This window comes from Hippocampus comes, unplaced genomic scaffold (assembly GCF_001891065.2).
Source record: "Hippocampus comes isolate QL1 unplaced genomic scaffold, H_comes_QL1_v1.1 scaffold44, whole genome shotgun sequence".
NCBI lineage: Eukaryota > Metazoa > Chordata > Actinopteri > Syngnathiformes > Syngnathidae > Hippocampus > Hippocampus comes.
In genome coordinates this window covers 479,994-506,598 of record NW_017805546.1, presented here as the reverse complement: position 1 = coordinate 506,598, position 26,605 = coordinate 479,994, and the positions used below count along the sequence as shown (strand labels likewise).

At 46.7% G+C, this 26,605-nt stretch overlaps 1 protein-coding gene across 1 annotated transcript; it reads right to left on the bottom strand.

The window, feature by feature from the left end:
* Positions 1–3,286: 3,286 nt before the first annotated feature.
* Positions 3,287–25,981, bottom strand: chd5 (chromodomain helicase DNA binding protein 5). Its single transcript, XM_019879497.1, has 25 exons — positions 25,644–25,981; positions 19,990–20,162; positions 16,749–16,970; positions 15,691–15,809; positions 14,595–14,830; positions 14,353–14,465; positions 14,124–14,253; positions 13,833–13,999; positions 12,371–12,592; positions 11,274–11,486; positions 10,582–10,793; positions 10,074–10,205; positions 9,891–9,999; positions 9,618–9,809; positions 8,820–9,020; positions 8,605–8,742; positions 7,932–8,053; positions 7,542–7,715; positions 6,545–6,686; positions 6,333–6,464; positions 5,648–5,765; positions 5,358–5,482; positions 4,978–5,227; positions 4,392–4,564; positions 3,287–4,220 (listed from the first exon to the last, which is right to left on the bottom strand). Exons 1-25 carry the CDS (start codon positions 25,708–25,710, stop codon positions 3,876–3,878), a joined length of 4,227 nt encoding a protein of 1,408 aa, XP_019735056.1. The 5' UTR covers positions 25,711–25,981; the 3' UTR covers positions 3,287–3,875.
* Positions 25,982–26,605: the final 624 nt, after the last annotated feature.

The following is a 26,605-nucleotide window of genomic DNA, read 5'->3' as shown; positions in this document are numbered from 1 at the left end:
CCGCCAGCAGCCAGTAGTCATGGCGACGGTGCCAGATGTCGGCCATCTTGCCGGACGACAGCGCCGCCCGCTCCTCCGTCTGCCACAGCGTGTGTAACTCTGAGACGGGAACACATCGATTTTGGGTTCGCTTTGGCATTGGCTCTTCACATGCGACAAAGAACGGCAGCGAGGCGTCCCATCCTAACAGGCGATCACTCACCTGTAAAGCCTCCATCAGCGATATTGAACATGAACTTGGTTTTGAATCCGTTCTTGTCCTCCTTCCTGGCATCGTCCGATTCATCCGGCGCGTCTTTGTCGCCATTCAGGCGAGTGTCCGCAGTGGCAGCGTCCTCGCTTTTCACCTCATCTGCACCAACAACACACAGGAAGAAAAAGGAAAAAAGGAGAGGGAAAAGGTAAAAAAAAAAAAAGACTTGTGATGTCCATTTTCTAAATTGAGCTTTTTTCAAATTTTGCTGGAGTAGCATGCCTGCCACCTTTATTGCAGGTCTGCACTTTTTGAAGCAACGATACAACACATTGTATTTATGTCAGATTATCTGGCGGTCCCCGATTTGAGAAACGGTGCCCTTGCATCCTGACCTGCTTTGCTTTCCTTCTCCTCGCCGTCTTCTCCCTCGGGAGGCTTCTCCGCTTCTTTGGCCTGACTCTCACTTTTAGGCGAGTCCTGACCAACCGTCCTCTCTGCCGGTTTGTCCTCTTTGTCGTCTCCTCCCGTTTTCTCCTCGGAGGCCGCCTTGCTGTGGTCGCCGTCAGCCGCTTCCTTCTCCTTACGTCGGTTCGTCTCCTCCTCCTCCTCTTCACATGCATGCGCCGGCTCCGCACATGTCTGCACGGATGCGAAAACAATGCAAAAAAAATGAGGGTGTAACAATTTCATACACGTTGTCCATTTCAAGAAGAAAAAAGGGACGTACTTCTTGCTCCGACTGTTTCTTGCCGTCTTGCTCAGCTGCGTCCTTGTCCTCAACGGGACCCTCCAACTTCTCTGCAAAAGCCCAAAAGACAAGGAATTGCTGCATTCAAGGAGAATGGGAAATGAGACAGTCCTGCCACAGAGCCGGCTCGCCCAGTTGCCACCCCCCCCCCAAAAAAAAAAATCAACATCATCTGTGCTATTTTTTGCGAACCTGGCGGGTTGGGCGTCCCGGGCTGGGTGGCGACCGGGCTTGCCTGTAGGGGGGTGTTGGGGTCTGACGAGACACTCTCGGTCAGTTTTTTCAGCTCCATGCCAATGGGGATCAAGTCTGGCGAGCTCAGCTTTCCGTTGACGTGCTCAAACTCTTGCACCTGCCATCCATCCACATGTAGGCAATCAATCATTCACACCTACAATCACACCAATTGCACACTACAGTACGGTGCCATATAATAGCAGACAGTAATAAACGTCATTCAGTCGAATTTGGAGAATGAATCAGTTTGCATGTCATGATTTCATGCTTGAATTCAAAAGAACTCCTTCTGGTGTGCACAACTTGGACACCAGGCGGCAGTATAATACAAAAGAAACACCTACAGGAAAAAGATGGTCGCAACAGCTCAATAAACTATTGTACTATTTAGTTGTATTTCAGAGGATAAAGAATACATCCCTGCGAGTATTGTTATATTGTCTGTCTACATGTATGGCTGCACTGTTTGTGTTCAAATATCAGTTTCTTAAAGTAGTGGTCCACAACCATCGACACATTTGGTATCGGGCCAGAGAGACAGGAAAAAAAAGTTTTTTATTCACTCATTTTATTTTGCAGCAGAGCATATACGCCCAGATCGGGATTGTACATCATATGTTGGGTGCAGTCGGCATTGACCTTTTTCCTGACCAGCGACATGACCCCGATCCTGGTGAGCACGTGCTGTCGGGACAGCCCCTCGCGCGGAACACCGTCCGCAAACGTCTCCGCCCCGTCGGCACCCGGCTCGCACAGGTGTCTCATAAACAGAGACACGTAGGCCCTGGTCACATCACAATGACAACGATGGCGTGTAGTCATTGAAATGAACTGCTCATGGTGAAATATCCCCCCCAAAATGGAGGAAACCTTCAATTTCCCTTCACTGTAATAACATTCAATTATGTCATTTGGGAAACTTGGTTCTCTTTGATCAACCGGATTTGAATACTGAATTGGTCCCTTGTCTTAAGTGTATTTTTCATTTGTGTTCGAATGTGGTGATGAAACCACTCCAAAATGGAGTGTCACCTGAACTCGCGTTCGCTCTTCCCTCTCAGGTCTCGCACAATCCAGTGGGAAGTGAAGGCGTCCTGGGGAGGCATGCCCCAGCGCATGATGGCGTTCAGGAAGGCTTTCCTCTGCCGGGCGTTGAAGCCAAGAACCTGAACAGCAACGTGTGTCCCACATCACATCAGACACACGTACGGGGCAGTGAAAACATTTTTTGACCCATGCCTCCAATCATCCGTTTTTCTGACCCTAAATCTAACCATAAAAAGTCAGACTTTTGTTTCATTGCAACTCAGAAAATTGACTTGAGTAACAAAAATAAAAGCTATGAAATGAGGAATAGAATACATTTTCACATAAGGCCAGACATGTTCGTTTTTGCCTCTTATTAGATAAGATTGTTTGGCGCTAAAATCAGCTTGATGATCATGCGATGAGTAGGGCAAAAAAAAAAAAAAATCCCAAAAGAGAAAGGGAGCAAACACTTTTGCATGCTGGTGACGCCTGCACGGTCCTGGTACAGTTTTTACCTCGATGCTGCCGCCGACTCGGGCCAGCAGGGGGGGAAGGGGCTTGTCTTTGTCGTTCCTCAGATGGCGGCGAGAGTGTCGGCGCCCACCTGCAACAAAGACAAACAGTCAGTCAAATCCAAATGGTAAATATATTTTATGGCTCGCATTTTTGTAATCCCCTGCCTGGTGATTCGCTATTTTCACCGCATTTTTTGCCTTTTTTTTATTTTTTATTTTTTATTGTGGAACTTCTATTTATTTACAGTTACGTCCTTGCAGCATGGTTAATTAATGTTGTAAAATGAGTTTGAAACGATATTATATTGTTTTGTATAATAGTTGGCTGAAGATTACGGTATTGTGTCGCAGACACTCACCAGACACTTCAATCGGTACACTTAACGACTGATCTACTGAAAATTGCTTACGTCGACCTTTAGCCGATGTCCCTAATAAAGTGTCCCTAATGAAAAGGAGCGGAATACCTTCCGGCCGCTCCTCGAAGTCTTCGTCCTCGTCCTCGGACCCCACCGAGTACTCCGACTGGTTGTCTGAAACATCATCCTGCCACTCTGAGCACCACACATCAGAGACGACAAAGTACATTGCTTCCGTCGGATGCCACCCGGGGGCGTCGCGCCAGCCAGCTCAACGAGCGCGCCCTGGCTTTTTAGCAAGTCGGAGAGGGTGCTCTCCAAAAATGTTGAACCTCTCTTGGTGGCTGAGCGCTTGAGGAGAGTCCTCATGGCGGAACTCATGTACTTGAAAGATCACACTCATGGAGGTCAAAAGCTGTCATTGAAATTCATCAAGCTGGGAGGACGGAAGAAATACGCGCACGTTCTGTGCTGACGTTCTGGTCGTGGACGCCGATGAAACCGCCTTCAGGATGAAAATCCAGGAGTGCAAAAGCTAAGATGGACTCATTTGATAGAGTATGTACAGTATGTACGTAATGTAATGTAATGTAATGGACAAGCGCGCCTTCCACGTGGCATCAAACAACAGGACTACCAAAAACGTACTCGACACACGAGCATGACAAGTTCATTTGCGGAATCATTTTGTCGAGACAAATACAGTGGGGACTTTCCAGTCGAAAACAATCCGCTCCAATGTGAGGCCATCGCTGTCTAAGAGGTTACAACTTGCATTTTTTCGAAGCATATCATTCCGATTGTCCCCCCCCCCCTCCCTTTTCCATTGTAAAGTTCCACTGTAAATGTACAAAATGTCCTGCATCCTGAACGTGACTCCGACGCGCCACTATGAAAGATGAACCCCGGGGCGCTAACGGCAACCGCAGATACGGTGCTGGCCTTGTTTGGCGACGCCTACCTTGGTCCTCCTGGGTGGTGTCGTTGTAGTTGACTTGTTTGCGGATGCGCTTGCCCTTGCCGAGGTTGCGGGCCAGATCCTCCTGCTGCTGCTCGTAGTGGTGGCGCAGGAGCTTCTCCCAGTAGTCCGGGTCCACGTTCTCTTCCTGCTTAATGATTTCGCGCTCCACCTCCTCCTGCACACGTACACACACACACACACACACACACGCACGCAGGTTGCCAAAGGCCTTGCTGAGCTAACTTGGCGCTCTACATCTTTACTCAGTGCTAGTCATACAGATGGACTCAAATGCACAGTCTTTTTTTTTTTTTTTTTTGTGCCCTCACAAGTGGCTCTTCCTCACCTCTCCGTCCTCCTCTTTGACCACGTACTGGGCCACCTTGAAGGAGCTGAGGTACTCGTTCATGTTCTGGATCTCCGTGTCTTCCGTGGCATCCTGGCTGCGGTCCAGGAGCTTGGAGATGGCGTCGTCGTCGTAGTGGATCACGTTGCCTTCCTCGCCGTCTTTGTTGTCGCCTGACGATGATGGAGGGGCAGAAAGAAACATTTCAATCAAATTACTGGAAAAAAAAAAAAAAAAAAAAAAAAAAAAAAAAAAAAAAAAAAAGAATGGTTAGCAGCGTTTTACTTATTACTGTGGTTGTAGTTCCTGGTGTTAGGGTTAGCAACAATTAATAAAAACAAATGGGCTACACTGTTCATGAAATAACACAATATTATGTTTAGGAAATATTATTAAAAATAGACAAACACAAATATTTTATTGAATATCTCTATATTAATTTATGAATCACATTAAGGACTGTTTTTAATATCTTGATGACCTTTTTCGATTTATCCATGTGAAAACAGCATTCATTTTATCCCCTGCGTGTGGAGAAAAACATGAAGAAAAATAGGAATTGTTGTGCAGTGTGGCACGGCCGTACCCCCCATGGTGCGCGCCGCCTCCATCTCGTCCTTGAACAGCTCCTCCGTGCCAAACTTGAGGATGTCGTCCAGCTCCTGCTTGGACATGGAGCCCGTCTTGGAGCCCAAGCCGGGCCGCACCACCAGGTGGGTCAGCATCATCTTCCTCTTGGCTACTTGAGTGATCCTCTCCTCCACCGAGCCCCGCGTCACAAAGCGGTAGATCATCACCTTCCTGTTCTGGCCGATGCGGTGCGCTCTGCTAAAAGCCTGAAAAGAAGCCACCGTCATCAGCAGTAGACTAAACATACCCCAAAAAAAAAAAAACGATGATTCCGTTTCTTTTGTTATTTTCATTTGATGCTAAATAAATCAGAAATAAGGTGAAGGAAGTTCTTACTTGGATGTCATTGTGAGGGTTCCAGTCTGAGTCGTAGATGATGACGGTGTCTGCGCTGGCCAAATTGATTCCCAGGCCTCCGGCTCGAGTGGAGAGCAGGAAGCAGAACTGCTGAGCGCCTGGTGCTGCAACCCGAGAACGCAAAGGTAATTCTGGGCGCGTGTGACCTCAAGTGTCATTTACAGAACACGTCAACCCGACTGCAGATGAACAAAGGCAGCACTCACATGAATTACAGTCACTAATTCCTTGACGGCGTGGTTTCTCTCCCACGACTGAGCAAAACCCACCGTTAAAGCGGTCGATGGCTTCCTGCCTCAGGCCTCCGGTGATGCCGCCGTCGATGCGCTCGTATTTGTAACCCTCAAACTCTAGGAAGTCCTCCAGCAGATCCAACATCTTGGTCATCTGCACAAAAATCCCAAACGATATTTATTGATAAAGATATGGAAAATGCGCAGCTGTATAATCAGTACAAACAAACAAAAAAAAGGGAAACCTTTTTGAGAGGGGGCGCCAAAATAAACAACAAGATAGTGTGTCGAGGCTCCAAACTGCGTGTAAATGGTGGCCTTTTGCGCCTAAAATTTACGACAGTGCAAGTACATTTGTCATTGACTAACGATTGTGCGACCAGTAAATTTGCTGATAATACGGTGAAAAGGAGTGGAGTGAATATTTCCTGTGCGACTTGACTGAAAGTGTGCGCCACAAATGTTTCTACTTGCGCTCCTAAAATTTCAGGCTGGGGCAACTGTCCTCCATGTCAAGAAAGTTAGTGTGGAGCCCGCTGACTTTGCACAAAAGTGCACACCCCTCTGTGTTCTGAATGAACCAATAACAATCAAATTCATGTTGACGTGGAGTCCGTCAACAAACACTTTTGCAGTGCCTTGGATTAGAAACGATAGATCCACTTTGGCAACATTCAATGGGCCCAATTCGAGAACGGCGTTCTACTATGCCTGCCCTTACCTGTGAGAAAATGAGAACTCTGTGGCCTTCGTCCTTGAGCTTCTTCAGCATTTTCTGGAGCAGCGTCAGCTTTCCCGACGACTTGACCAACTGGTTGCCGTCGTACGAGCCGTTGGGCAAAACGGGAGCTTCCTACAAGAGAGAAGCGCCCACGTCAGTGACCCCCACCCCCGCTCGGCTCTTCAAGAAAACATCTCCGCACGCAGTCGCACCACAGCAGCAACGGGGAAGAGGTAGGGGTGGTTGCAGCACTTCTTCAGGTCCATCATGATGTTGAGCAGGGACACTTGGTTGCCGCCGCCTTTGGAGTTGAGGGCCTCGAAGTTCCGCGTCAAGATGAACTTGTAGTACTTCCTGATGGGGCGAGAGCACAAAATCACCCACTGTATGCATCGGGGCTGCCAATAGAACAAACACAACTCACCAAACTAGTCCCTAGTATCGCGCTGGGCCATTTAACAGTGAACCCGTACATATATGTGCTGCATCTTCATATATTCGCCCATGGGTGGTTTTTATTCTCCGTGAATGGATGAAAAACTCACCTGTCCTACTTTAATGCCATCTTGTGGCCAAGGAACTCTGTTGAAGTGACGGAAGGAGCCTTCATTTATTCAGGCCATAGCCCTGTCTAATCGTCTAGTCTTGTTTAGTCGAGCGACATCTGCGGGTTGAGTAGATTTCAATTACAGGGCTCAGTACCTATCCCCTGTGAATAGCGGGGGCGCGCTGTATGAGTCCTATTTATATATATTTTTTTTTTTGAGTGGGGGAGAAAGGGGTGAGGGGGATTATGGCAAATTTTCCAGAATAAAGGACGTAACATAAAAGAATAAAGGGGCTTCTTTTGAAATGCTTTCTTTGATTGCTCAACTAAGACTTTTCAAGATGCTAATATTACAACTTGGAAAAATCCATGTTTATTGCCAGATTTGGGACTTTTCATCTCGACATAAAACAGCTTTGTTACTGTGAAATTAAAAATGTTTCTACCTTCAAAATTTTTGAATTTATCTCATGACATTGAAATTTTAAAAAATTAATAACTTTTTTCATTCCTCTGGCATGTAGGCGTACAGTACCAATGGTAGTTATTTTTTGTTGCATTGGATCATGAGGAGATCCTTGGAAAACCTCCTCCCCCGGACTCCGAAAATGTTGAGAACCTCTGTTTTCCATAGATTTGACATATTTTGCGGCACCACTGACTTCTGCATGGGGCTGAGCTCCACCCGCACGATCAGCTCCGTCTTGGCCGGCATGTTCTTGAAGACGTCCGCCTTGAGCCTTCTGAGCATGTGCGGGCCCAGCAGGTCATGCAGCTTCTTGATCTGGTCCTCCTTGGAGATGTCGGCAAATTCCTCCAGGAAGCCCTCAAGATTACTGCGCAGTATTTAAAAAAAAAAAAAGAATGACTCTCACTAAGAATCCATGCGATGGACAATCAATAACGGTTGCTGTCCAGTCACTGGAAAGTCAGCCACTGACTTGCACAAAGGTGGGATTTAGTCACGAGAACCTCCGCAATGGATGTAATGGGTGTAATGCATGCCGACTGAGTAAACGGAACAACAGACGATTTGAAGCAGCCGGACGTACTTGAATCGCTCCGGCGTGAGGAAATTGAGCAAGTGAAAAAGCTCCTCCAAGTTGTTCTGAAGAGGAGTTCCAGTTAGCAGCAGCTTGTAGTAGATCTTGTAGCCATTGAGGATTCTGAAAAACTGCACGGGACAAGCTTACAGTAAGAGTACGCACAGAGCCGGCCCACGCCTTCAGGGGGCCCTGAGCAAAGTCGGATTTTGGGTCCCCCTTTTACCACCAACAATTTACACATGGGCATCCAAATACACATACAAGCACTTTACCCAAATGGCAAACAGGCAAACCCGTCACGACAAAGTACGCTTCAGCGGCTAGAAGTGGCTCCATCGGCAGCAAAGCAAAAACATTCTTCAAAACATCATCGTTACTTGTGACTGTGTGTAAGGTGCATTGCAGGACTGCCCCCCCAACCCTGCTGCCCGACAAAAAGAGGACATCTCAAAAAAACAGTGAAACAAATGAAATAAACCTAACAATGACCCCAAGACTCCGCCAGATGGCGCCAAAAATAATGATTTGATCACTAGGGCAAAAACAATCATTACACCGGCAATTTCTGTCAAGTACTTTGTTTTTCTTCCATCCTCCAGGCTCTGTTGATTGTTGATTTCTATTTTTTTTTTAGTGGTTGTGGAGCCCGAAGCCCGATCCCTCATTGTTGTAGCTTTACCTTTGACTGGTTGTTCTTCAGCCTGTGTGCCTCGTCCACCACCAGGCAGGCCCAAGTGATGGATCCCAGGATGGCTTGATCGATGGTAATCAGCTCGTAGGACGTGAGCAGCACGTGGAACTTGATGGGCGTGTCTTTCTGCGAGACGCAAGAACACTTGGAGACGCGAGCTCGTGTTTTTAATCACAAGAAAGTAGGCGAGGGCTTCACGCAACCTTCATGCGGAAAGCTTTGCGTCCCAGCTTGACGGCGCTGTCCTCGAAGGTGAACTCGTTCTCCCGGATGATGGCGCGGCTGTCTTTATCGCCGGTGTAGGTCACCACGTAGAAGTCGGGGGCCCACATCTCAAACTCCCGCTCCCAGTTGATGATGGTGGACAGCGGCGCGCTCACCAGGAAGGGACCTTTGGAGTGACCCTGGATGACCGCAGCGCACACGTTCACACACAGTTTGAATTTTTGGCAAGCACAAGGACGGACGGGGCTCACCAACCTTTTTGAAAGTGAGAGTTACGACTTGAGAAGTGATTCATGCAAGGGGCTACTAGTTTGATACACACTTGTGAAATACCAAATGTTCCTTTAATTTGTCAAAATGTTATTTATAATTCATGATATTCGCTCAAGAGAAGACATTGATCATGATAATGATGTTTCACAATAATAAAAAAAAAAAACAGACCTATTAAGAGGCAACAATTGACTCTGATAAAATGTTTGTGGATCGTGATTTGTGGACGTTTGTTTTGCAGAAGTGTGGCATGTATTTTTGTTGTATTTTTACTACACAACACTTACCTCGACGTTTATTTTATGTTGCAAACAAGAAATGCGCAAAACTCTCAAAGAGCAAAAACTAATACTAAAATGAATAAAACCAAAATAAAAAAATAAAAAAACATCTACAAACCCACGAAATTGAAAAAGCAAAACTCAACTCTCACGAAAAATCCCCAAACTATTTGGCAGTCTAACCCTGATCCAAATTGTGTTAGTGTGTGGAATATGGTTGACCTCTTTGTAGAGCGAGTAGAGGAAGACGATGGTTTGCACCGTCTTGCCCAGGCCCATCTCGTCGGCCAGGATGGTGTCGGTGCCCTGCGCCCACGAGAAGCGCAACCAGTTGAGACCCTCCAGCTGGTACGGGTGCAGCGTCCCCCCGGTGGCGTTGATGTACCACGGCTGGTGCTCGAACTTGATGGTCGGCTGCGGAAGCCGCGGTTGCGAACCGTCGGTTAGTCACGGCGGCCCACGGGGAAATTCTTCTTGTCGATCTCGCGAGCTTACGTCAATGATGGGAGCGTCCGGAGGGATCTCCCTCTTAGGCTGCTCCTCTTTTAGCGTGGGTCCTTTCGACGGCACCACGGGGCGCTGGTCCTCGCCTAAGATTTGCTCCCTAGACGAAAAAAAACGTGGCTCTTCGCCTGCCTTACAGAAATGATTGTGATGCCAACTGGGACTTTGGCGTACCTGTGGTCCCAGTAGGACGCTTTATGGCTGTCGTATTCCGGCACGTCGAAATCGTCCACCTCCCACGTGCACTGGTCGTAAGGGAGGTCTCGCCACTTGATCAGGTAGTGCACATCCCCGTCTTTGTCAAAGCTACGCACACGCACACACATCGGCAGGGCACATTTTGACTTTGCTACTGTCCCTCCACTTATGCCAAGAATATAAGAGATATTAAAGAGCAATTTTAAACCATGAAATATAAATATGGAAGAAAAAATAAGGGCAATGTTGAAAAAAATGTTTGTTCCAACTCAGCGTGTATATTCTGGTTTCAAACAAGAGTTTAAGAAGCTAGGTTAAGGTTTCAAACATGGCTTAGGTGTCCAATTGGAGTTTCAAGCCAAGGTTGAGGTTTCAAACAAAGCATTATGGAGCTTTATTAGGATTTCACACAATGGTGAAGGTTTTAAAGTAAGATTTTTAAGGCCAGTGAAAAATTCCAGCTCAGCGGGAGGCAGTGGCGCACCTGTGGTTGACAACGCGGTGGATGATCATCCACTCGGGCTTGATGCCGTATCGGTAGAAGCGCTCCTCCATGGCGGCGTACTGCGGGTCTTTGCTCTTGCGCTTGTCGCTGTTGAGCTCTTCCTCGCCGGAGCCGTAGTCGTACGGCGGTGGCTCATCCATGTCGTTCTTGCGTTGGTAGTTGCGGTACATCACCGTGTGGTAGAGTTCCAACTGCACAAGCGCATGCACACACACGCACACACAAAGTGTTTCAACGTGGGTTCCGGATTGCCCGTGTGGTAGAGTTCCAACTGCACAAGCGCATGCACGCACACAAAGTGTTTCAACGTGGGTTCAGGATTGCTAATTAGGGATTCAAATAGTGTTTCAAATAAAGGTTGCATGCCAAGGTTGGAGGTTCAAGACTGGTTTAGGGTTTCAAATTAGAAGTTCCTGACAGGTTTAGGGTTTCCTACAAGGGCAATGGTTTTCCAAGTGGGGCTTCAAGCCAGGACCATGGATTCAAATGAGAGGTGTGAAAAATTATTAGGGGTTGAAAGTAGGGTTTCAAGGCAGGCTTGGGGTTTTAAATAAAGATGTTGGTTTCAAAGATGGATTTCATGCCAAGGTTCGGGATTCAAACAAGGGTGGTGGTTTCAAGCTCAGGTTTGAAATCAGTGTGTGTGGGGTTTGTGTCCCAATGATTGTCACCTGCAGCTCGCTGGCCCAGGAGCAGTGCCAGTAGGACAGTCCGGCCCACTTGACCAGGAACTCCCGCTCGGGGTGGCCCTTGAGGGGCGGCGGCTTGTTCAGGGGGTCGGCGGCGGGGTGGCCGTCCGGGGCCGGCGGCGGCTCGGCGGGCAGCGGGGCCTCACCCCACATCCAGTGCATGATCTTTTGCACTTTGCCTTTCAGGGGCGGGCACTACAAATAACATCAATGCGGGGATGAAAATGTTTGAGCAAGCAGCAAGGCCAACAAAACATTCGTGAGACAGTCAGAACAAAAGTGAATTAACTCCATGGTTGTCATTTTGATGTTTAGTGCAGAAAGGAATTCTCGATTTATTTCCAACTTTGATAAATTGGAGGCAACGCATAATTGCACTCAGATGTCAGGAGTTTTCATCAGCGCAACACGCGGCCAATTTCGGAAAGCACATAAAAACATTTACAAAAAGAATTATCTTACTGGAAAGCTCAATAGCAAATCTATGCTATATTTCATGTATAGTGCATTGTTTTTCTTCTGCCATCTCAAATGATATATAGATAAAAAAGAAAAGGTGAGGGAGGGGTAGGAAAAAGAACAGCCCCTGTTTAAGCGCCTGTCGGACCACTGGTATGTGGCGCCCTCTAGTGGCACATGAAAAAAAATCAGTTTGTTGTATTTAACTTTCAAGTTCAACAATTATGATAGATAGATAGATAGATAGATAGATAGATAAAAAAGAAAAGAAAATGTGAGGTACGGGTAGGAAAAAGAACAGCCCCTGTTTAAGCACCTGCCGGACCACTGGTATGTGGGCGCCCTCTAGTGGCACATGAAAAAAATCAGTTTGTTGTATTTAACTTTCAAGCTCAACTATTATATTTGCATTTCATTTCTGAGAACTGAGTAGAAAAGTTAAAAGAAATCCGTCGTGGCAAACCATGGATGCATATATGCACATCGATCACATGAATCACAACTAATGAAGTGTATTTATGAGATATTATCAACAACTATGCACACATTGGTTGCATTTAGGTGAAACTCTTTGTGCATTTTCTTGGGCTCTTAGTTGCAGTGAATAAACGTCGGCTCACCAGACAGCGCGGACAAATCCACTCGCCGTTGGGTATCTCGGGCAGCGGCGGGTTGAGGCAGTGGATATGGTAGGAGGACGGACAGGCGTCGCAACACAGCAGCTCCCCGCCGTCCTTACACACTCGGCAAAACTCCATGTGGTCGTCCTCTTCCTCTCCGGCCGCCTCCTCCTCCTCCTCGTCCTCCTCGTCTTTGGCTTCCCACTGGATGCCCTCCTTCTCCTGCGGGCGCACAGTTTTAATAATAGCGTTGCTTTGGCACCATCTGGTGGTATATTTTTGGGCCAAGGAAACAAAGTCAGGTGAGTTGAGGAGCTTCACTGCAACAAAGTAGGCCTTTGCTATCATCTTGTGGCATCTGAAGGAAATGAAAACCCCTTCCTGGGGAGGATTACTCCAATTATTCTTACATACAGTAGGTATCAAAAATCTACACACCCGTGTTCAATTGCCAGGTTCTTGTGAGATTAAAAAATGACAAGATAAATCATTTTAAAACGTAGATTTTTTTTCCTTTTTTTATTTTGTCCAAAGGCAAACTAAAAATAAACAACAGAGATAAAGTAATTGCGTAAGTGGGCACATCCTGAGGTACCTGGGGTTGTGGCTGTTTTCCGATGAAACCAATCACATTCCAACATCCACCACCATCAATCAGAGGCATTTTACTCTGATTAACCTCAAAGTTCAGATGTTCGAGTCAGCTGTTCATGACGTTTCTTTTTTTGCTTTCTAGGAGAAATCTGAAGGTTTTGTACAAACACTGACTCCTGTTTCTAACTGTTGTCAAAGTCTTTTTGGTCATGGTCGTCAATGCTCCCGACGTTCACATTCCTCCATGTTGCTGTCTCTACTTTTTCAGCCTTATTAGACTCCCAAATTTGAATAAATGAAAATCTCAACCACAACCTTTACTTTTCTCTCTACATATGCCTTATTTTGATAAAAGTAAGAACTGTTTTCGACAAAGTGAAGAGTAGAAAGTATAATTCAAATGGAGGGAGAAAAAGTAAAAAGTCCTCTGAAAAATAAAATCATACTCGTGTACTGAAAAAAGTACAAAAACGTAGATTTTTTTTTCTTTTTTTATTTTGTCCAAAGGCAAACTAAAAATAAACAACAGGATGAAGTAATTGCGTAAGTGGGCACATCCTGAGGTACCTGGGGTTGTGGCTGTTTAGAGATGAAACCAATCACATTCCAACATCCGCCACCATCAATCAGAGGCATTTTACTCTGATTAACCTCAAAGTTCAGATGTTCGAGTCAGCTGTTCATGACGTTTCTTTTTTTGCTTTCTAGGAGAAATCTGAAGGTTTTGTACAAACACTGACTACTATTTCTAACTGTTGTCAAAATCTGTTTGGTCATGGTCCATGGTCAATGTCCTCTGAAAAATAAAATCATACTCGTGTACTGAAAAAAGTACAGCAGTGGAGTCGAAAGTGTCAGTGGTACTCACGCAGTGCGGACAGCTCCATTTGCCCTCGGGGGCCTTCTCCAGCTCAGGTTCCAAGCACACCAGGTGGTACGCCCGCGGACACGTGTCGCACAGGATGATCTCGCCGCCCTGCTGACAAACCTCGCAGTAGTCCTGGTGGTCCGTCTCGTAGCCGTCGCCGTCCTCCTCTGGAAGAAGAAGAGGCATTTCCCAAATGACGGCTACATTGATGGCTGAATGGCTTAGCGGGTGACTTAAAAATTTTCAACTTTGAGTGACACGATGGATCCTCAACGCCGGGTTCCAACGTACTTTTCCTCTTTTTGCGTCCCCGCCTGGCCTTTTTCTTGGCGGCGACGGCCCCCGAGGCCTCGCAAAGCACCGAGGCACTGAGAATGCTGATGTCGTCAAAGTCCGACTCGTCCAGGAAGTCTTCGTCACTCTGAAAGAGGAGCGCAAGCCCATTTGTGCGATGACTGGATGAACACCGAAAAAGAAAAGAAAAGAAAAGAAAATGTTGCCGAATGCCAGCAAGGCTCACCGAGGACGTCTTCTTCTTCTTCCCGCTTTGGCCCGACTTCGATTTGGTCTTCTTCGCCTTCACTTTCTTCTTCACGTCTTTCGCACTCTTGCTCCTCTTTCGAGCCCCGGGCCCTTGAGAGATACAGACCATATAAGTGACCGCCGATATACTCAGCCGACACTTTATTAGGCACAGCGGCACAAACCAATGCGATCGTAGTGGAGCTGTACGAAGAACCTGAAAGCGGCTTTTACTTTTACCTTTTCCCTCTTTGGTTTTGGCTTTTTTGATGGGCCCCAGCTGAGCGTTCAGCTGGCTCACAGAGGTGGGCGGCGCCACGGTGACCGTTTCCACTGCGGCGGCGACAGCGGCCGCCACGGCGGTGGCAGACGCGCCCTTGAATGGGTTGTTGGCGCTGAACTCGCGCCACTTGGCCCCCAGGACCGTCATCATCTTGGACATGGGGATCTTGGGGTTCTTCTTGGCAATGAGAGGCCTGGCGGGAACCAAGACGACAGCAGCAGAGATCATCATGGAAATCATTCCACTGCTCAACAGCAAACTGTAATCACAGAGGCCTTCATGTGTCCTGAAACGTATTGTGGGCATGTGATTTCAAACAGTTTTTTTTTTTTTCTAGTACTTGGGGTTTGGGAGAGATTTTCTTTTTCTATTTTTCAGTTTAACAAAATACGGAATTTACTAATTTTTTTTTTTTCACGAGAGTTATTAGACTGCCTACTTTTCATCAATTTCTTGCTGATTCCAAGGCCTGGAAGCAGGAAAGGTTAATCATAAGACTAACAGACAGAAAAAGAAAACATTGAATGTCCAAAAACACAGTTTATGGCAGTATAATGCCATAGCGATTCAAATATTATTATGGAAGAATTTTTGCGATGAGAAAACCAATGGAAAATGGCTGGATATCAGCGATTTTCTTGTCATGTTTTTTTTAACATCATAAAATCAAGTGTGATATTATTACAGAGGTGACAACCCACACGCTGTCATTTCAAATCAGCCTGGTTACTACTACGTGCATCTGCACGCAAACGATCAAACGAAATGCACATGGCCAAAAGCCCCACGCGCTTGGAAACCAGCTTTGCTGTGTCATGTTTGTCATTTGTCAGCCAACAGCTTGAGCTTTGGCATGCCGGCCCGCGAGAGACCGTCAGGTCCAAGCCCCCGGGAACCCACACGTGTCTCCTGCTGACTGCACGCATTGCCCTGCGCCCCCTGCTTTAGCTGCTCCAGACGGCCCCCAAGTGAGGATGGTCTGGGCTGACACAAAAGGGGGCGGTGTGCGCTGCTCCTCAGACACAGAAGAAAAAAAAAAAACTGCAAGCTTGCCTGAGAAACTGGCTGAAAGCTTTGTAGTTGGTGATGGTCTTGTAGTCGTCCTCGGTGAAGCCGTACTGGACGTCCTCCAGGCCCCACTCGTGCATCAGCTGGCTGGACGATTTGGGCTCCTGAGGGACACACGCGTAACGAGAATCAGGATAAATTTCAGAAAAGGGGCGATTATCAGGGTTATAATAGTTTGGGATTTTTCATCACTGTTGGTCTTTATCTCGTTTTTACTTTTGTTTTTTGTCGATTCAAAATTTGTTATTAGGGCAGCTTTTTTAGTTTCTATTTATTTTTTCAAAAAATGCTTTGTTTAATTTAGTTTTTATGATTTAAAAAAAAAAATATGGAGAGAATTTGTCTGGTCACTAAATAGTAAGTAAAGTAAAATAGAATTCTCAAAAAACTGTTTGACCTCCCTTCTTCTGTACAGACATTGAGCAACACCAAAATTAATGCGTTTAAAATGTCCACTGCAAGATATCAGTTCATTTTGAATTATAAATACAAGATGTAATTTCAGTTTGTTTTCATTTTTGGAAGCATTTTCGTTTTATTTTACTTGGTGAACGAAAATATTTCAATTTTAGTTTTATTTTATTAGTTTGAGTTAACTGCAATAACCTTGGTGATTATTGTGGTGTCTCCTAAAGATTATGTATATAGATGACGAAGGGTGTGCAAAATGCTCCCCGATGTGCTTACAAAACCGGCAATCATAAATGTTAAACATGTTCAATACATACGATCACAAAACCTGATGCATACGGTCAACAGTTTGGATGAGCACAGCCCAAAACACGCAAGAGCTTCTTGTATATCTTCTTCTACTACTGCTCATCGTTCTTCTCTGTAATTTTCGGCACTTTGCTGCCTTTCACAGGTCAGGCTTGGTACTACCACTGACATCTGGCTTGGGGGAAGAGACTCTCAATTGCCAGTGGTAATATTGTTTTGTGTGTGCGCTATTGCAATATTGTTGTTTTCTCATCATGTTTGGGTTCTCACACATTCAGAAAATTAGTTACGATTTTGAAAATCGGTATGCGTGCGCAACTAACTTTCATGCTCCCGTTGTCATCGTCGTCATCCTCGTCTTCCTCGTCCCGCTTCTTCTTCCTGGGCTTCCGCTCTTTCTTTTCCTTGGGCTTCTTCTTCTTCTTCTTGGAGGGACTGAACATGCTGCTCTCGCTCCCGGAGCCTCGCTCGGGACGGTCCGCCTCGTCCTCCTCCGCCTCGGACGCCCGGTCCTGCTCGCTGTCTACGCTCACCTGGATGCCTCCCTGAGGACAAAATAATGAGCACTGTTCAGCTTTGGGCCATTTTAGGAAAGACCGAGGGCAGCAAACTGGGGGTTCGGTATCTTGCTCAAGGACACTTCGACAAGGTCGCAATGGCCAGGGATTGAACCACCAACATCCGGATTGGGAGATGAGAACTCTGTCACTGAGCCATGCTGCTCCAAATAGTAAGAAATCGCTTCAAGGGTTTTTGATGCTATTTGTTAGCCCATTCATGCCATTTCCCATTATCGGTTAGCATTAAGCTAGCACATAATAAGGTCAAATTCCAGGTTGTTTTAAATATAAAATATGTGATTGTCTTTTTTATCTTTAGTTTGACAGTAAGCTTCAAATGGGAGTTGCAAGAAAGAGCTTTTTGTACAATTTGATTTTTTTTTTGGGGGGGGGGGGGTATTTTGAACCTGAAGAATTGCTGTTATATCTGTAAACTCAGATGTTTGTGGATATGGTTGTTATGATGCTGCAATGGTAAAACAACAAATCCAATGGTAGTCTTTTGCACGTAAAAGAACAAAGAGAACATCTCTGTCATGTAAGCGATGAGACATCTGGAGGGCTGCATGATTCAACACCGGCCAGGTGTTTTTGTGCCAGAAAGCACATCCACGGTGTGTGTGTGTGTGTGTGTGTGTGTGTGTGTGTGTGTGTGTGTGTGTGTGTGTGTGTGTGTGTGTGTGTGTGTTTGTTCCATCCTTCATTGTGTGTGAGCGTGTGTCTATGTTAGCATATTCATGCATTCGTGTTTTCCTTCCTCTCACATCTGCATGTATTTTCAGTCTCTTCTGTTTGTGTTTCTTTCATGTTGTGCATATTAAAGTGAAGCATGTGTGTGTGTGTGTGTGTGTGTGTGTGTGTGTGTGTGTGTGTGTGTGTGTGTGTGTGTGTGTGTGTGTGTGTCTGCAGCCTGTTGCTTCCATAGACACACACACACACACACACACACACACACACACACATACACTTGCGGGCGTTTTCGCTCTGTGGCGCAGTGGAAAGGCTCGTATTGCCGCAGCGCCCGCCAACCCTTTACCAGCAGACTGGCAGTGTTGCCATGGCGACCACATTTGAGCAGTCTCTCTCTCTCTCTCTCTCTCTCTCTCTCTCTCTCTCTCTCTCTCTCTCTCTCTCTCTCCCTACTTTTGCTGTCATTCTCATCAGCCCCCCCAACACAGAAATGCACGCACACACACATACGCACATTCAAAACCCTGCCACTGTTCATTTTCCATCACTTCCTCTGCTTGCACATCTCACCCCCATTTAATTTTCTTCTCTCACTCTTTCCTATCCTTCCGTTCACCCTGCACGCACGCACACACACACACACACACACGCACGCACACACACACACACACACACACACACACACACAGCAGCTATTAGAAGAGCACCATCCAATCACACTGCTCCGCATAACAAGCTTGTTATGCAGAGGCCCGCGCTTCTCCGCCAGCCACCACCGTCTAGACAAATCTCATTTATGCATAAGAAGAAAAAGAGGAAGAGGGGGAGGAGGGGAGTAAATTGAGGAGCGTAAATGGAGGAGGGGAGCAAGGCTGAAGAAACGAGCCGGGGAAGGCGAGGGCGAGATGGAAGAGACCCGCACGTGGCACAGGGGGCCAAAGAAGACAAAAGAGGAGGATGGTTGGCCCCCTCGGAGAGAGAACAATCAGATAACTGCTGATAGTCTAATCAAATTAGATGCTCCGGCATATTGGTTCTGCCTCGGAGGGGAAGACCGCAGTGCCGTGCGCACACAAGCCAGCCAATCAGCACACGAGTGAATATTATGGTCGGATCTCAAAAACAAGTCTTTGTCCTCACAGCTGAACTGTAAAATCAACACGGCGGGCTGATCTGAGACCTGCTTGGAAAACAGCCTCTCTTGGCTCCACACTGTAGCGCCTTTGTTTCACTCACTGCCCGTTGGATAAACAAGGAAATCCCGACTGGGATTCTTCTGGCTAACGGAAAGAAGGAACGAAAGTGAAGTGCTTGAAGACGAGGCAAGGATCATTGGATCATGACTCGTTTGGTTGGGAGGTTGGTTAGATTGATGACGGGATGATTTTAAGGTCGGATGTGGCTCCCCACACATTTTAGAGTCTTATTATTAGTTTCAAATCTTGAAATCTCCTCGCCCCACCTTACCCTCTCTGAGCTCCCCCGCACCTACCCCGTGCCTCAGGTTTGCGGACCAGACGCTATTAGAGGTACCGGCAAGCCCCCTCGATACCCAAACTCATTTTTATTCTTTGCCTTTTGACTCGGCATGAGACTTGATTTTTAGTTTGACTGTTTTTGTGCATTCTGCAGTCTTCATTATTCATTTATTGTTTTATTGTTAGGGCGGCCCGGTGGTCCAGTGGGTAGCGCTCGACCTCACAGTGCAGAGGTACCGGGTTCAATTCCAGCTCCGGCCTCCCTGTGTGGGATTTGCATGTTCTCCCCGTCCCTGCGTGGGTTTTCTCCGGGTACTCCGGTTTCCTCCTACATTCCAAAAACATGCATGGCAGGCTGATTGGACATTCTAAATTGTCCCTAGGTGGGAGTGTGAGCGCGGATGGTTGTTCGTCTCTGTGTGCCCTGCGATTGGATGACAACTGGTTCAGGCTGTCCCCCGCCTACTGCCTGAAGACGGCTGGGATAGGCTCCGGCACGCCCCGCGACCTTTGTGAGGATAAGCGGATCGGAAAATGGATGGATGGATGGATGGATGGATGGATGGATGGATGGATGGATGGATGGATGGATGGATGGATGGATGGATGGATGGTAGGTAGTAGAGTACACATAGCATGGCAGTATGTGTTGTCTGTGTCGTCCACCGAATCTCAAATGTAGCATTTAGCACAGTACGGCGTCTGGAGTAGCTAGTATGTACATATATGAACGATCTAATATGCAGTACTCGTGCTTAGGGACTCGTAGTTAATTGAAAGTGTGAAGCACAGAGTATGTTGCCGATCAGACAAGCGGCGGGCCTGTGTTGACTGACCTCCTTTTTCCGCTTCTTGATTTTGGCCACCTTTCCCTCCTTCATCTTCTTGCTCTTCTTCTTCTTCTGCTGCTGCTGCTGCTGCTGTTGCTGCTGCTTGAAGGAGTCGCCGTCTTCCGAGAAGAAGCCGCCGATAGACGCCAGAGGCAGCGCTGTGCGCGCGTCCTCCTCATCTGCACGCACGAAAAGAACGTTAGGCCTGCTACATCCAAAAGTATGCGTGTTAGGTTCGGTGAAGACTCTAAATTGTCTGCGAGGTGTGAATGAGTGCTTGTTAGCGCCCTGGCTCGTGCCCAGCGTGTACGCCACCTCACGCCCAAAGTCAGCTGGGAAAGACTTCATTCACCTGACCGCCACTTTAATGAAGACAAGCACAATAGAAAACAGGCGGATTGATTGTTTCCAAACGACGCCATAATACTGAAATTAGAACAACTCGGAATTCAGCCAGAAGAGATTGTGTTCCACTTGAGTTTCATTTGACTGCGGACAACCGAACGCTCCGATTGGGACGGAAACGATTGTGTGAATTTATGGCCAGAGCGACGTGTCCAATTCTGACGATAATCGCTTGTGCGTGAAAGTCAAGCGGCCATCGTGAAAACAAAACGTCAGAGCTGAGAGAAATGGAGCGCTAAGCAGGCAGCGGGGGACTCCCTTGCTTGGACCCCAGGCCTGCTGAGCGATTCCCAGCTGCCGCTTGTCAAAGTGTCTGCGTACAAACGAGCCCACTTGCTGAGCCGGGCGGCCCGCTTCGCCGCTGTCCCGGACCGACGACATGGCTACTAACGCGCGGCATGAATTACACGGCGCGTGGGATCAACCTGCCAACATTCGTCCGCCTTCAGGTCCAAGCAGGTTGAGTAAAACAAACAGTTTAGCGGCGCGAGCAGGAGGGAGACCGCCTCATGCAGTCACACATCACATTCCAGACACATCAGGAGTCGCCGGTTCTTCAAGTGGCCACATGGAGATGCTTGTTTTCAGTCGCTGGGGGGGCCCTCAGTTAGTCACAACTGCCATCTGGATGTCTACATTTGAGCCATGCCGTCTGCTAGCTTCTCTTGACTATTTCAGTGAACCCACAAATATTCACATTTTTTTTTTTTTTCTGGTCAAGCTAGCCACGATGTGCCGTTTATCAGACAGTGACACTGTTAACTAATCCTAATCCATACATCCAACAAAAGTCAAAGCGGCGCTGCTGTCTTCAAACTGCTTTATAAATAAATAAGATAAGGTACAAATACACGAGGGGCCATCAGGGACTTCATTCAGGATTACTGTATTAATGTTGCTCACTAACTACATTTTTAGGTGCGGAATCAAAAACTAATCACATGATCACATCAAGTTTTTCAGCTATACAATCTCTGTTTCCTGAGGAAAAAAAAAGAAAGAAGTGTATAGGTATTTAAATAAAACACTAAAATGGAAGAGGTACAATTTAGCTCCGAAAACTCAATAAAGAGCATATAATAAAATCAAACTTAGTTTGCCCATGGTTCCAAGGTTAAGAGAAAAGCTATCACGACTCCTCTTACGGTAATTTCTACCCTGCGAGCTTTCTGTTTAAACGATATTGATAGCACTGACCGAGTGGGAGCCGCACACACCTCTCACTGCACTGTCTCAATTGTGAGCGCACAAACAAGTGGCCACGTAGCTGGAAATGAGGGCAGTCGTAATCAGTTGCCATGTCTTACTTCAGCGAATCCGTGGTAAGCTGTGGAGAAAAAAAAACTTGACGTGCTACAAAAAAACTTTTGGGAAATTTTGGAATCAGCATGGCAATTTTGAAATGTGTGGATCAGAATAAAAATCGAAACCAACAGAATTTCTTCCAATTATTTGCTAGTGTTATTTTTTGCTCATTTGCACCAATGAAACACTTTCACAATCTATTTAAAGGCTTTAAAACTAAATACAGGACTGAAATGCCATCTCTCTCTCTCTCTCTCTCTCTCTCTCTCTCTCTCTCTCTCTCTCTCTCTCTCTCTCTCTCTCTCTCTCTCTCTCTCTCACACACACACACACAACAAAAACTTTTTCATGCACTCACACACAACTGAAACGCTGTCATGTACACCACTTAAACTCTCTCACACAGCACTGAAATCCTCTCACACATCATACTGAAATAAAATTACATAATATACCGAAATCTGAGTTTCAGCAGTACGTTGGAGATATTTCAGTAGGGTATGTGAGAGCATTTCAACAAGTGTGAAACATTTCATTGGTGTGTGATCAACAACAACAAAAATATCTAAACTGTGCCAGTTTTTCAGTCGTGTGTATGACAGCATTTCAATGGTGCGCGTGAGAGACAATCCTGAATTACATCGCTGACAGCCCTTCACACAAATCACAGCCTCTCACATACAGAGTGTGACAGCAGCAGCGATAATTCGCCGCCTTCAACACCTGCCTCGCCTCACACTCGCACCCCCCTACGCCGCTAAATGGCCCGTGACGTCCCCTCGGGGAACGACATCTTCTCTCTGCCGGCTGAGTGCACCGTGACGGGACGGGGCGGGGTGGGAAAGGGTGAAGGTCAGCGGCAGGTTGCATCAGTCACGGGAGCGCGGCGCCGGCGGGATAACGAGCCTCGCAAAGCCACGACAGACGACAGAGTCGCTTTTGACCTTCCTGGCTGCAGGAACGGGCCGGCGGAGATTAATGAGGACCACCACCACCACCGCAGTGAAGACACTTGGCCCCTGCGTGGAAAATCTATACTAAATGATAAATAAAGTCGTACTCTTTGAAATTTGGCCAACAGTCTCACAAGAAAATAAACCGTAAAGACGTGGCTCACAAGTATTGGACACGAGGGACCGGCATTTTCTTTTTGTCGGAAAAGGTTGAGAGTGATAAAGGAAGGCTCTCGCGCCGCTATCTTAAACTAAACTGAACTGAAACCATCTTACGCGCACTACTGAAACGCTCTCACATTCAACTGATATGCTCTCATACACGCTATTAAACACACTCTCAATCACATTAATGAAACGCCCTCACATGTGCAACTGTTTTTTTTTCTCTTTTACATTTAGCAAATGCTCTCACACATTAAAACTACTGTAACGCTCTCTCTTTCTATCTCTCTCTGTCATGCACACAACTGAAACACTCCCATTCTAACTAGTGAAACATTGTCTCAAACACAAATGTAAGGCTCCCATGCACATCACTCTTTCACGAACACTACTGAAACTAGGTATGGAAGAGGGCCAATACCAGGTATCAGTATCGAGCCGATACTAGCCGTATTTTAAGGTACCGATAGTGATGGACACATGAAGCTTCATGAAGCACTTGTGATCATTTTTGACTCCTCGAGATGCACTCTTGGTTTAAAGATCATTTTCTAATTGCACAAGCCTTTATCTTTAAACCAAGTGCACCATCTCGAGAGATAAAAAATATCACAAGTGCTTCAAGTTCACGAAGCGTCATTTTCCCATCACGATACCAGCCATCGATAAAAAAAAAAGATACGGAATGAGTCCTCTTTGCCAGGAGCTGACACCGTTCTGCGGCAGTTTGACACATTGGCAAATCAAAATCTATGTCAGAAAGAAAAGGCTTTGGTTCACATTTTCTGCCATTGTGTTCAATAAAATTATATAAAATAAAATATGACAAAAGGATTACAGATATCGGCACTTGCATTGGTATTTGTTTTGAAAAAAAGTGGTCATGAACATCCCTAACGCAAACACGACCGACAGCACTAATGAAACCCTCTCACACACTCTTATACATATCGGATATAAATGGATATAAATGGAGCTGCAGCAAAGACGGACGCTTACTGAAGCATCGTGTTGAATGGGAGATTCCGAGGTCTGCTGACAACAAGGCAATCTTTTGGGTTACAATTAGAAGAGACGAAGGGCAGCGAGAAAACAGAAAGTGGAGACCGCGGAGAGCAGCATCAGACTGCAGCAACAGGGCGCGCTAACATTAGCATGAATGGTTTATTGCCGATGATGCAGCAATCTGCCGGAGTTAGCCGGAGTGGATCAAACGGCGGCGTTGATAAGGCGTTAATGAGAGGGAGGAGACTGAATATGAATGCAGCACGGGCAGCTGGATTGAAACGGTGTCAACTTTCACAGAGAGCGGCCCAAAATAGACACGGTTCCAATCCGGAGGGTGGGGGCGGGGGTGGTGCTGGTGATGTTGGTGGGGCGCCATGATGTTGAGGGTCTGTCGCAATATTTCACCTCTCAATATGGAACCAGAAAATAAATAAATACAAAAACATGGCCTGATGGTTTGTGATGTGAAAAGTCCTCATGGAGGAAAAGGCACACAAACGTCCCACGTGATTCACAAGAGTTCATTTCAGCGCGCGGCAACGGATTCGGTATTTGGTGTCACCAATTGGGTTCACCGTGATTTTGTGGTGTGCTACTCTACACCAGGAGCCATTTATTGTTCAAGCTGTCCAGATAACATTAGCTGCTTGCACAATTTGCTTCAGCTTGGCAGTGTAGTAGCTTTTTTTTTGGGTGGGGGGGGGGCTTCTATCTACTTTAGAAGAAGTGATTTTCATTTTTCTCTGTCAGGTGGCATCACAGCAAGTCACTTTACAGTCAATCCAGTTTGTATACGCAAGGGTGTTACGATGAGCGTGTGACTTTGCAATGGATTCATTTCATAAACAGGAAATACAATTCCTATAAAAAGTGAAATGCACAGTACATAATAAAAATGTGACACTATTAAATCAACTAAATTGAAGTACAATACAATGTATAAAATATACAGCACTTTGTATGCAGCGGTGGTTGTTTTCACGTTGTGTAGTCGAGGTGAAAGTCAAATTCTCCATCAGTAAAGCTTTTTATCTCCTTCCTTTGCTTTTACATTATTTTCAATCTGCTATATGTAAATGCATTTAATTTCCGTCAATGTACGCCCTTTTTATAATTCTTAGTACGTTACTTTTGTTACCTTCGCTTTGAATGCATTCTAGCTGTTTGTTTGTAAAAGAGTTTGCACTTTTGGTTGTGTGAAGCACATGGAGTTGCCTTGTGGATGAAATAAAACTGAATCGCCAGCTCGCCTTCCAAATCGTCGCTCCATCCAGTAGTACGCTTGCTCATAACGCCCAACGAGAATTCTCTGAAATGTACTTGCCCCCTCGATAAAGTTGAATTCAGGAAGGCATCTGCTTTGCAGTCAACTTTAAAGCGCCCCCACCCTCCTCCGCTCCCCACGCCGTTGACGACACACGTCCACATGCATAATCAACAAGGGGGACACGAGGAGCATTTCAAGTGGGCTGGACCAAACTTGGGGGGCTAATGTTACATTGGAAGGTGGTGGTGACCCTACCGCATCCCAAAACATGCAGTTTTTTTTTTCATTTCTCGTTTTGCCGTCATGTAATAACCGCCCCCCGCCCCCCTCTTTCTTCTGTTTCCCCTTACAAAAGACGCCAGATCGCGCATAAATAACAGCATGACTGTGCGTGTTTTTGCAGCCCATCCCTCCTCCTCCTCCTCCTCCTCCCTCTTCTTCCTCCTCGGACAAGCCCTTTCTCTTTTGGGCCAGCATTCAAAGCGTCGCTAAATAAGCTGAAGGGCACTCCGCCTCCCCCTCGCCCCCCGCCTCTCCCTCCCTCCTTCCTTCCTCACCTGGCATCTCGTCGTCAAAATCCATGTCGTCCTGCGCCTCGTCTTCATTGCTCAGCGACCCGGGCATCTTGATCTCATCGCCCCCTCCTCCTCCTCCAAAAAGCCCCCTTTTAGGCTAACAATGGTGAAAGTTAACCCTCGGCACGCCGCTCTCCTCCCCCTCCTCCTCCTCCTCCTCTTCCTCGTCGTCGTCCTCCTCCTCTTGCTCTTCTCGTCAGCCGCCGCTAAATCCGCAGCTCTGTGATGAAAAACAAACATTCAAATGTGATGATCCGAGATCCGCTCGTGTGTCTCTCGAAGCAAAACAAAAAAAGACGGCTGCCAGTCTGGAAAAAAACAAGAAAAGAAACACACATTGGAGAAAGAGAAGAAGGGGGGCGGGGAGGGGGGGGGGAATGGAACACACATGCCCAGATTGTGACGTCTGGTCTGTTGCCATGACGATGCATCCCATAATTTCAGCCACAACTAGTTAGGGATGCCTGCGGAGTTCTACTAGTAGTGCAAAAATAATCATAAGAATAAAAATGGATTGGAAATAGCTGCACACACTCAGTCATGACAAAAAGAGCGCCAATTGAGGAAGCTTTCCCGCCAGACCTCCGCAGAATTGCGCGCCAAACTTCTCTGCTGCAGACTCGAAAAGAAACCCCTCCCCGGCGTGCCCCCCAACGTCCCCCAGCAGCAGTTAGTCTGCAACCAAAGGATGCTCGTCCATACACGGTCGCTCATGCATGCACGATTCAATTCGGATTTTTTTTAATTGCAGGATTTCCGAAACCAAAGCGGACGCAGACCGAGGAAGGGGGCAGGCTGCCTGGTTGCCATGGTTGCCGCAGCATCAACACGGGATGCCCCATGCACCCAAACGCACTCGCACACTTTTTCTTCATTGAGCAAGGTCAATGTTGCTTGTAATACTAACTAATAAACAATAACTCCTTAAGGTCAATGCACCAAAC

What these genes read in the sequence shown, in the direction of transcription:
- chd5 (XM_019879497.1), bottom strand. Translation starts at nt 25,710, where the DNA reads ATGCCCGGGTCGCTGAGCAATGAAGACGAGGCGCAGGACGACATGGAT. An exon ending in AGCCATCGACCGCTTTAACG is followed by an intron (nt 5,483 to 5,647) that starts GTGGGTTTTGCT and finishes CTCGGGTTGCAG; the next exon opens with CACCAGGCGCTCAGCAGTTC. An exon ending in ACCCTCACAATGACATCCAA is followed by an intron (nt 5,228 to 5,357) that starts GTAAGAACTTCC and finishes GCTTCTTTTCAG; the next exon opens with GCTTTTAGCAGAGCGCACCG.